The sequence below is a fragment of the Toxorhynchites rutilus genome, chromosome 3 (genome assembly GCF_029784135.1).
Source record: "Toxorhynchites rutilus septentrionalis strain SRP chromosome 3, ASM2978413v1, whole genome shotgun sequence".
Lineage (NCBI taxonomy): Eukaryota > Metazoa > Arthropoda > Insecta > Diptera > Culicidae > Toxorhynchites > Toxorhynchites rutilus.
In genome coordinates, this window is record NC_073746.1 from 121,614,252 (window position 1) to 121,625,923 (window position 11,672).

At 38.1% G+C, this 11,672-nt stretch overlaps 1 protein-coding gene across 1 annotated transcript; it reads left to right on the forward strand.

Moving 5' to 3' along the window:
* Positions 1–3,769: 3,769 nt before the first annotated feature.
* Positions 3,770–5,323, forward strand: LOC129777199 (N6-adenosine-methyltransferase non-catalytic subunit). The gene is made up of 3 exons (XM_055783326.1): positions 3,770–3,973; positions 4,032–4,190; positions 4,247–5,323. The coding sequence occupies exons 1-3, from the start codon at positions 3,908–3,910 to the stop codon at positions 5,195–5,197; spliced, it is 1,176 nt and encodes a 391-aa protein (XP_055639301.1). The 5' UTR covers positions 3,770–3,907; the 3' UTR covers positions 5,198–5,323.
* The last annotated feature ends 6,349 nt before the right edge of the window (positions 5,324–11,672 follow it).

The window sequence follows — 11,672 nt, forward strand, 5'->3', positions numbered from 1 at the left end:
AGCACTTTTTCAATGCTTGCTCCTTGCGAAAACTGTATCTTTTCTGGTGTCCGATCGTACGCAATTTTCATGCCAAGGACGTGTTGCATCTCACCACAATCCGTCATTTTGAAGAACTGAGATAACTTCTTTTTCACTTCTTCAACAGTCTTGATCCTTAATCCCATGATCAGCAGGTCATCGACGTATATGACTAGGTAGACATCATCGTTCCCCCTCTCGTCGATCCGGGTGTATAAACAATAATCATGCTGTGATCTCTTGAATCCAAGCTTCAACAATACTTCATTGAGTTTTTGATTCCAGCACTTTGGAGCCTGCTTGAGACCATATAATGACTTCTGCAGCTGGCAAACTATATCAGGTTCCGCTTCAACACCATCGGGTATGGCCATGAAAATTTTCTCTTGAAGCTCACCATGCAAGAAAGCCGTCTTCACATCCATCTGGTGTATGAACATTCCTCTCTGCAACACAACAGCTAAGGCTACTCGAATCGTCGTCAGCTTAGCTACTGGTGTATAGGTTTCGTGATAATCGAGGCCAGGTTTCTGGAGAAACCCTTTCACAACCAACCTAGCCTTATGTCTCACAGTATTTCCATCAGCATCTTCTTTAACGCAGAATACCCACTTCGGTTGTAATGGCTTCACTTTTGCTGGACGTTTCACCAGGCGCCACACGTGGTTGCTTTCCATGGATTTCAGCTCATCACGGACAGCCGCCAACCATTGGTCCTGATCATCACGCCCTTCGATCTCCGCGTAGGATGATGGTGGATCTGTAGAATTAAAATTTTCAGCAGCAGAGGTTGCTCTAAATCCAGTTAGAAAGTCAAGCAACTTACCTGGGAGCCTGCGCTCCCGTTCGCTATGCCTCGTGGTTGACTTCGGACAGTCGTCACTTCTTTGTTGCGAAGGGAGCGCCCCAGGGTTTACTTTTACTTCTCCTTCTTCCAAATCCTCGAACTCGTCTTCTTCATCAGTCCCGGAATCAGGAACTGCATCTAGTTCTTGAACAGAGCTTTTCAAAACGTCCCCCTCTGGTTCGTACAATGTGGGGATCACCAAGGGAACCTCAGATGCTTCATCGAATTGGTCTGCATACGGGAAGCATTCCTCATTGGATTTCACGTCTCTTGCAATCACTATTTTTCTTGTTGCTCTGTCCCATAGCCGATATCCATTCGGAGCGTAGCCAACCATTATCGTCTCGCGGCTTTTGGGATCCAACTTCTTCCTCTGTTGGTTTGGGATCCACGCCATGGCCTTGCACCCGAAAATTCTGATCTTGTTAAGGTCCGGTTTCACAGTCATCCGTCTCTCAGCAGGAGTTTCGTTTCCATCCAACGCCACCGTGGGACAACGGTTCAAGAGGTACGTCGCCGTCAAAGCCGCTTCCGACCACATGTTTTTGGGAACTTTTGAATCAATTAACATTGATCTTACCTTTTCAACCAGGGTGCGGTTGAAACGTTCAGCTACCCCGTTTTGCTGAGGAGAATAAGCTACCGTTGGTTGAACTTGAATGCCTCGCTTCTTGTAGTATTTCAATTGTTCATTCGAAAAGAATTCACGGCCTTGATCCACGGTTAACTTGCAAATCCTTGTCTGCCACTGAGTAGTAGCCATAGCTTCAAACTCTTTGAAACACCGGAATACATCCGACTTTCGCTTGATTGTATAGATCACAGCAAAATGCGACCAGTCGTCAATGAACGACACGAAGTAATTTGATCCATCCCACGTCGGCGGATCAATGGGACCACACACATCTGAATGAACCCTCTCTAGCGGACGTGTGGCATGTTCTCGTACACCATCGAACGGTTCTCGACACTGCTTCGCCATTACGCACGTATCGCAAAAACCAATCCACTCAACTTTCTTCACAAAACCCGTAGTCATTTCGTGCTTCGCCAGATTGTTCAACGCTTGCTGACTTGCATGACCCATACGACGATGCCACAACTTACTTGTTTCGGTCACAGTGATATTAGCTGTTCCCGTAGAACTGACATCCAATTCCAGTTGGTACAAGTTTCCACGAAGATATGCCACACCTATCAGTTCTCCGTTCTTCTTGAACTCCGCACGATCTTGACCTCCACGACCAGTGAAAAGAACATCGATTTCAGCCTGCAAGAGCTTCTTGACCGAGAGCAGGTTTTCTCGTAGATCCGGCAACAGTACAACGTTCTGTATATGAAATTCAATCCCTTTGTTGGACATACCTTTAATTTCTCCAGCAAACTTCACAACGAGTGTATCGTCGTTTTTAGCCACATCGATGATGAACGGATCTTTCAATTTTCGCACGGACTGCAGATGACTTGCATCGTTCACGAGATGATCGCTACATCCCGAATCCACGCAGAAGTGAATCTTCCTGGCTTCAGACTTTCTCTGGTCACCGTTTGCCATGAATGCGACTGCCTTACTACCGACCGCAGCATTTGCGCTGCCTTCCGGTTTCTTTGAACGACAATCCTTTTTCATGTGTCCGGGCTTTCCGCAGCGGTGACACTTACCAGAAAACTTCTTCTGGTTCTGATTCTTTTTCTTACCGCCGACAAACGCCGCACCATTATCTTCACTCGAGTCATCCAGACGATCTGCCCGTTTGCTCTCTTCAGCCAACAGCCGCTGCTTGACTGTCTCCAGCTTCAGGTCCTTCTCCGCCAGATTCTCGAGTGCCGTCACCAGAGGGTCGTAACTATCGGGTAGAGTTAAAAATAATTGCGCCACCAAATCACCTTCTTCCATTTTAGCTCCTGCGGACTTGAGTTACCTGACAAGGTCATCGAAAACAGTAAAATGAGCTCGCATGGACGATCCTTCCTTCTTACGCAGCCGCGCCAACTGCTTCTTGAGCAAAGTCTGGCTTGATACCGACCGTTTCGCGAAAGTTTCTTCCAGAGCCTTCCACATTTCAGCCGCTGTTTCCTTTTCCCGGACAACTTCAAGAACATCATCCGCAATAAATCCCACAAGAACAGATTTGGCCTTCTTGTTCGTTAGTTCCCACTTCGCACGACCCTCAGCGCCTTCAGCCGGAACTGGTCCCGTCAGCACAGAAGATACTTCAACTGCGTCCATGTATAGCTTGACCCGGAAACACCAATTTTCATAGTTTGGTCCGGTCAACTGCGGGATTCCTTCCTTTGCTGGGCCCATAACCTATTGAAATTGATGGAAGTTTATTTGAAATACGTTTGTACAACTTGAGAGCTAGTTTGGGAATGCCATGAAAATTTTCTCCACGAGCGCTTGACAGCTTCTCAAGGCCTACTTCGCAAGGCCTACTTCTTCAATTTATTTTGTCAAAATTCGACCCTCTAGGACTGGAATTTTTTCGGAATATGAGGCAAAACGTATGGTTTAAAGTGCCAATGAAAATGGTCATCTTGATTTTTTATGAGTAACTTTCTGTAAAATGTTGACTCGCACGACAAAATACTTAATGCAAAATATTAGCTCAGTTGTAATTTGATTCTAGTTTACAAAGGGTGAGTACATGAAATAGGGGTTTTCAAAAAAATTGTGAGATAACAGTAAATCTCGACGTTTCAGGCAATTTTAAGACATTTGAATAAAAAAATTCTATAGAAAACTTCGATCTCATGTACTCACATCAACAAAATTAAAATTAGTCATATATTCTCATTATTTCTCTGAGTGTGCTGATATTAAAGATGTCCGATTAAACCTTGACTACCTATATGCTTGAGATCAACTACCTTCTACAATGATAAATACTGTTGACAAATAGCGATCTTGCCAGCTTGTTGATTTTCGTTTACAGATTTTGGACGCGTGCTTCCCAAGCCGCAGAAAGTTTGGTAGCATTATTTAATTTTGTTTATCGTTTTGTTTGTTACCTCTTGAAATCATCCGATTTGTAAAGAATGGGCGATGTCATTAAATCTCTTCGTGAAAAATCACAGAAACGAAAAAAGTTACTGGCTCAAACGGTGAATTGTTTTGAAGTATCTTTCCCAAAGTCTCACCATTTTGTGTTCGAAATTCTAGCTAGGAGTATCGAGTGTGGAGGACCTAAAGCATGTATTAGGTACAGCAGAGGACACTCCAATTAATAAATCACAGCGATATGATGATGAGGAAGCAAGCTCCTCCAAAAAGTCACAATCAGAGGGAATGGTTTACCGCGATTCATCCACCTTTCTGAAAGTAAGTGACCTTTTTTTTTTAGATAAATTATAAGATGTTTTCTTTTTCCTTTGAAGGGAACACAATCATCAAATCCTCATAACGATTACTGCCAACATTTTGTCGATACGGGTCAGCGACCACAAAACTTTATTCGGGATGTCGGATTAGCCGACCGTTTCGAGGAGTATCCGAAGCTGAGAGAGTTGATTCGCTTGAAGGATGAGCTAATTTCGGAAACCGCTTCTCCTCCCATGTATTTACGCGCTGATCTCAAAAATTTCGATTTGAAAACATTGGGTACTAAATTCGATGTGATTTTGATTGAACCTCCGCTGGAGGAATACGCTCGTGGTGGTGCCGCTGTTGCGGCTGGAGCTCCCCGAAACTTTTGGTCCTGGGATGAAATCCTAGCTCTCGATATCGGTGAGGTAGCAGCGCATAGAAGTTTCGTTTTTCTTTGGTGTGGCAGCTCAGAAGGGTTGGATATGGGAAGGAATTGCCTGCGAAAATGGGGCTTTCGTCGCTGCGAGGACATCTGCTGGATTAGAACAAATATTGACTCTCCTGGTCATTCGAAAATACTCGAGCCTAAAGCAGTGTTCCAGCGTACCAAAGAGCACTGTCTAATGGGTATCAAAGGTACGGTGCGGCGTTCAACAGACGGCGATTTTATCCATGCTAATGTGGACATCGATTTGATCATCTCGGAGGAAGCCGATTTCGGTAGTTTAGAGAAACCAATCGAGATTTTCCATATTATCGAGCACTTCTGTTTGGGACGTCGAAGGCTACACATCTTTGGACGTGATTCGACTATTCGCCCGGGTTGGGTCACCATTGGACCGGAGTTGACCAATTCGAACTTCAACAGTGAATTGTACGCAAATTCGTTCGAAGAGAACCCGACCACCGGTTGTACCGAACGGATTGAGGCCCTAAGACCGAAGAGTCCTCCGGCAAACGGAAAGGTTTTGCGTGGCCGGGGTAGAGGATTCTCTCGTATAAGAGGAAGAAGCAGGGTTTAATCGGAAACGCTCTTGTTAAGAAGTTTATTTCAAAACCTTGATATACACATATATTTGACTCTAGAGAGGATCTACTTTCAATTATATTCACAATCACAAATAAAACGGAATGCGTTTGTAAATAAATAGCATACTATAATAAACTGATGACATTGCATGGGATGCTGAAATTATTCTTCTGGACATGGCATGAACATGGGCTGGCTGGAAAGTTTTTGTATTGAGAATGAAATGCAACTTTTAAACATATTTCTACATGAGGCGTTGTGCACTGGATTCTTTTTTACGCGATTTTTTCCCGTGTTTTTTCAGGTGATTCTCTCGATGTTACGCAATTTGCTCAAAGTTAAACGTAAATGAAAAAAAAAATATTTTTGGCACTTTTAAAAACGATGTAACGATAATAGATTTTTTTTCGCCAGAGTAACATGTAATTCAATTTTGTGCAGAATTCAATCAAGTCTCCAAAACAGTTTAGGCTAATTGGATTCGTTATTAGTTTGGTTACGGAAATATCGCCGTGGTCTACAAAAAGTTTTGAAAAAAAACATAACATTTAATTGGCAGACTATTCAAGAGCGCTTCCGATGCATCCGAAGATTAACAAATTTTCGTATTTTGTAAATCGATAGAATCTTATCGAATCGAGTTTTTCCTCGAACGTCGTGTATTGCGAATTGCATATTTTGAAATGTTGCCGAAATGTTTCCCAACGCAAAATATCAGGAATGCAACAATCAAACAAAACAGCTCGAAAAATTATGCCGACAGCTTTCACCCGACTTTATCTATAACAACAAAATACAGCTGACGAGCGAAATTCTGTTCAACTAGAATTACATAATAGGGTTCTATATTTAATTTTAGAAATTTCGAATTCCTCATTCATAACTGTTGTTTTATTCATGACTATATTTCATGAAATAAATCTGTATAATTATTTCACATTACTCAACATAGTTTTAAAATAAACATAACAACACTTCATAAAAACTCGCATTCGCAGTCTTCAAAGGCGAAGTTTTCTCCACGAATTAAGTTTTTATTCGAAACCTTATACCGGATGTTTCCAGCATTTACAATTGGTCAGTTAATATTTTCGGATCACTAAGAACTAAAAAAAATATTTTACTAGAGCTTGTGATCTTTTATTCCCGCTTGCTTAAAGACTAAAATACAATTTGATCTTAAGCTCTAAAGTCAGCTCGCGTGCTGTGTTTATCTTTTCGGGTGGCCTGATTTCTGTCCTTGAAATAATGCTGACCGGCGGCTAGCTCATATCGTTGTTTTGATGAGTTATTATGTTTATGCTGGCGAGCTCCGTTCTCGCGATATCGGTTATGGCTGCTGCTAACTCCTTGTTTATGTTTACGTTTGGGCTGTCGCTAACTCCTCCCCTCTTAAATGATTTTGTCCTCAAAATTTGCTTGTCGTGCGATATGGAGTTGGAGTGTTTATGAATTCTTCGATTTCTCGTTTTCGTTCCTCTGATAAGTCGTTTGATGTTTTTGTTTCTGTTAAATTGATTTCCTCTTTGTCTGAATCTGGATCTTTGATGCTCAGCTGAATGTTTGTATTAGATTTCCAAGAGTGTAAGCAGGAAATGGCTATGGCTATGGCTGCGACAATTATCAACGTCATTCCGAATGATCCAAAAATATTTATTTTCCATTGCAAGGAATTATTTTGTAAATGAAGAGTTTCCAATTTATCTCGGTGTTCAAGTGTCAAATTTTGAAGGTATTCTACTGGTGGTTCATCAATGGTACTTATTTCATGAACAAGTAATCCTGTAGTTGGCTGATAAGATTTGCCGGTGAATTCATAATTAGTGTATGTTTCTCCATTAATGTAGAGATTGCAGTTGTGAAATTGTAAGAGAAATGATCCATTGAGAAATCTGTTAGAACTACTGCAATTTGATGATATTTCGGCTAATGCTTCGTTAATGAAAATAACTTCATCATTAATTCGTTTGATGAGTCCTTTCGTGTAAACTTTTTCAAAGATACATGTTGAATGTCTTCCTCTAACGAGATAATTGATGCATTCTGTTGTAGGTTCCAGGTTGCTGTTATCACAAATGAATTTACTTCCTCCTCTGTCTTCACATGGTCCTTTGACTTCGTATATATGGGTTGAATTTTGTATTATGTAATTTTGTTTGACTGTTATACGTTTTTGATTCCTTATCACGGAGTCAATGTAATTGTATTGAAATTCATTTGGGCTTACATGAGGTACTTTCAAAATGTACATGATGTGTGAATTATTAATTGCAACTTGTACTTGTGATTGTGACAGGAGCTCTTCAAATGACGATATGTATATGTCTCGACTTTCTAGAAATGTACCGATTAGGTGAAAATCTTGAATGGATAGCAATTTACTGCTTGGGATGCCATGTTTTGCCATAAGTACTGCCTCTTCAATTGTTTCCACTTGGTCTTGAAGTGAATCCAAGTTTGAGAGTATAATTAGTTGATTTGTTTCTGCCGAGTGATTTTTCATTCTTTCTGTTTCTAGGGTTAACACCTGGTTTGCAATTTTTGTGACTTCGAGTAATCGTTCTCCAATTTTTTTGTTGATTAATATCTGTTCGTTATTCTGACCGATGAGGGAGTTCATTGATGAGTTAATTATGCGGAGATCTTCAGCATCAAGGTTTCCGGCGATCCACTTCCATACAGTGCCTATGGTGTCCCATCGTTTGTGTCTTCTTTTGAAAGGTTTTATTTTCAAATATGTTTCTAATAATTTATAATGTTTTATTTGTATCAATTCGTATAATGCATTGTTAGAATATTTGTTTTGGATTTCTTGATCGAGATTTTCAATCGTTGTTTCTATTTCATTTAGATTTATTGGGTGGGCAACTCTTACGTGACCTATCTTTATTTTTGCAATACCTAAAGGTATTATGGCCAGAGGATTATTGGTTAAATCATGTACTTGTAATAGTGAGTATGCTACAGGTACGCAGAGCGCGAGCCTGAAAAGATAGAAGATGATGTGGAGTGGTTAGTTTTATTTTACACATTTTCTGAGATTCGATTTATGAATTTTTCGTCCTAATTCATCAATTACAAAAGTTTCATGATCTTCTTTTATTTTTATCTTTTTAAATTGTGGGTCTCTTTTAGATACAGTATTTGTTTTTTCGTATGCGTAACAATTTTCTGGGAATTTTAAATATTTTGGAACTGTAATTTTATTATTTTTATTTTGATATATTTTAATTATTCGATCCAAATTTTCTTGTCTTTGTTTTGCAAAATCTGCGAATGACAGGTTGTCTCTGTTAACTCCAAGATATACATTTTTTGGGGTGTCATTTGTGAATGAATGAATTGTATTGTTGTATTTATGCACTGCTAATTGAATTAAATCATTCATTGGAAGATTCGGACTTGAGTTTCTGGTGCATCTCATTATTTCGCGTATGGTTGAATGTGCTCTTTCTATTTGACCATTTGTTTCTGAATGGTTTACTGGGGTTTTATAAATTTGAATACCTAAATTTTTAATGTGTTGTTCTATTATTTCTGATGTAAATGTTCTTTCGTTATCGATTACAATTGTACAAGGAATGTCCCAATCGAATAGTAATTCAATAAGGGCATCTTTAACATGTGCTATTGATCTGGACTTTATTGGCTTTATTTTAACAAATTTTGATAATTTATCTATTGAAGATAGATATAAAAAGTATTGATTATATATAAAAATATCAATATGCACTATTTCTCCTGGGTAATGTGGTATTGGTGTTTCTACTGGTAATATTTTTTGTGGATGTCTATCATATTTTTCCGTTTTACAAGTTTCACAATTTTTGATATAATTCATAGTTAGTTTATTCATTTTTGGAAAATAACATTTTTTTTATTAATTGAGCCACATTTTCTTTAGCATTTCTGTGTGCGTAATTATGGATCTCTGCAATTTTCTTAATTTGGTCATTCTCGTTGTTAATGTCTTCTACAATTTTCTGTGCATATCTGGCTCGTACAAACTTTGGATCAAATACTTCTTTATAAATTTCTTGTATAACACCCATTATTGGTTCGCTTGTCATAATACCATTCATTATTTTCGGTACCAGAAAATCTTTAAGTTTTTGTGTTAGGAATTCTTTAGTAAAACGTGGTTCTGTGAAGATATGCCTTTTGAATTTTCCAAAGTTGATGGTGAGTTTATAGCTTGAATGATCATTAATTTTGAAGATGAGTTGATTTTGAAAAACGTTTATGGGTGATTCGGTGGATGGAATGTAACATTGATCATCATTGTCTGAAGAATGTATTGTAGGAGTTAGTGAATTTATTTGCACACGGGATAGTGCATCGGCAACAACATTTGCTTTTCCATTTTTGTAAAATATTTCGTAGTCATGTTCCTCAAGATAGGATTTCCATCTTTTCAATTTAGCATTTACGTTTTTTGGTGAAAGAGCAAATGTTAACGGCAGGTGATCTGTGTATATCTGTATTTTAGCTCCATATATAAAGCATCTCAGGGAATTCAATGCCCATACTATTGCAAGCATTTCTTTCTCATTAGTAGCGTAATTTTCTTCCGTACGAGATAGAGTTCGCGATATGAAGGAAATGGGTCTTTCTCCATTCAAAGTTTGTTGAGAAAGAACAGCTCCAATTGCTGTGTTTGAAGCATCTGTGGTTAAGATGAAATGTTTTGAGAAATCTGGAAAAATTAGAACATCTTCTGACGTAAGAATATTTTTTAATGTTTCAAATGCATTTATTGCTTCATAATTTAATTTAATGGGAAAATTTTTTGATTCGTGTTTAGTTATTCGGCGGTGGCCATCCTCCCCTCTTAAAAGGATTGTTAAGGGTTTTGCCAACTTTGCATAATCTTTGATAAATCGTCTATAATACCCTGACAATCCAAGAAACATTCGTAGTTCCTTGATGTTAGTAGGTTTTGGGTATTTTTTAATAGCTTCAACTTTCTTGGGATTTGGTTTTAAACCATTTTCGGAAACGATAAATCCTAAAAATTCAACTTCATTCTTCAAAAATTCTGATTTATCTGGTTGTATCTTGAAATTAGCTTTTTTCAAAGTCTCTAGAACTTTTTGTAAATTTTCCAAATGTTCGTCGAGGATTTTTCCGAAGATAATAATGTCATCTATATAAACATGACATATTTTTCCAATGTGTTCTCTGAGAACATCGTCCATTACTCTTTGAAAAATACTAGGTGCATTTTTTAATCCGAATGGTAAACGAATGAATTCGTATTTACCATTATTTACTGAAAAAGCGGTTTTCTCAATGTCTTTCTCATCCAAGGAAATTTGATGAAAACCTGAAGCCAAATCTAAAGTTGTGAAGTATTTATTGTTGCCAAGGTTTGCTAGAACCGTAGCTGTTTCGGGAATGGGATATTTGTCACTTATCGTTTGGGAATTTAGTTTTCTGTAATCGATTACTAGTCTGTACTTTTTTGTATTGGATGCGTCTTCTTTTTTTGGAACTATCCAAACTGGAGAATTATAGGGTGATTTAGATGGTCGAATTATTCCATTTTTCAAAAGTTTTGTTATCTGATTTTCAACTTCTTGTTTCAAAGCTTGGGGATAGGGATAGGATTTTGAATATATGGGATCGTTATTGTTAGTTCGTATTTCTGCTTTGACTTTTGTGGTAAATGTTAGTTTTTCATCTGGGGGCTGGAATAAATCCTGAAAATGAGATAATACGTTAATTAATTTCTGCTTTTCATGTACCTGTAGGTGATCGTTTCTAATGTGGATCTTGTTGACTTCTTGTAATTGGTGCTGTAATAATGGAATTTCATATTTGTTATTGATTATTAATTTTTCTTTTGATGTATCAATGACTGCTTGCAGCTCCTTTAGCGTATCATGTCCGATTATGGCGTCAAATGTCCTTAGATTATGCATATGGAAAAATTTAATATTTATATTGGAATATGGTTTGAATAATTTTGCTTGTGAGTATTTGCTGATTTGGAGATCTCCTCCAACTGAAGAAACTGTGAATGGTTTTTTCACTTGATGTGAAATAACTGCATATTTCGGATGAATATAGTTTTTATTTGAGCCGGTATCGATTAAGATTTTCAATGGTTTTTTCAATTTTCCATAATACAAAAAGTAAGGCAGGGTAGATTTTATCCTAAAAAATTCAACTCTGCTGATTCATTTATTTCTTCGGTTTCAGATTCATTTTGTTCTTGTCTTTCTACTTGGTTAGTATAATTTTCAAAAGATTGACCTTCCGGATAACTTTCTTCTGTTAGGTAAGGGATTTGTTCAAAGTACTGTGGAATGTCAGGATTGTCATTATTCATTCTATATTCGTTTGTTTCAATATTAAATTGTCTCGGTCTCTTATTTGGGAATGGAGGTCTATTTGCATAATTTATTTGGCGTGATCGAATTGAATGATCTACTTCCATCGGTTCTACACCATTGTTGGGTTTT

Bases quoted from the DNA above. Each gene is read 5' to 3' on its own strand.
- LOC129777199 (XM_055783326.1), top strand. From the start codon at position 3,908: ATGGGCGATGTCATTAAATCTCTTCGTGAAAAATCACAGAAACGAAAA. The intron at 3,974-4,031 runs GTGAATTGTTTT...TCGAAATTCTAG, and splicing joins AAAAGTTACTGGCTCAAACG to CTAGGAGTATCGAGTGTGGA. The intron at 4,191-4,246 runs GTAAGTGACCTT...TTTCCTTTGAAG, and splicing joins ATTCATCCACCTTTCTGAAA to GGAACACAATCATCAAATCC.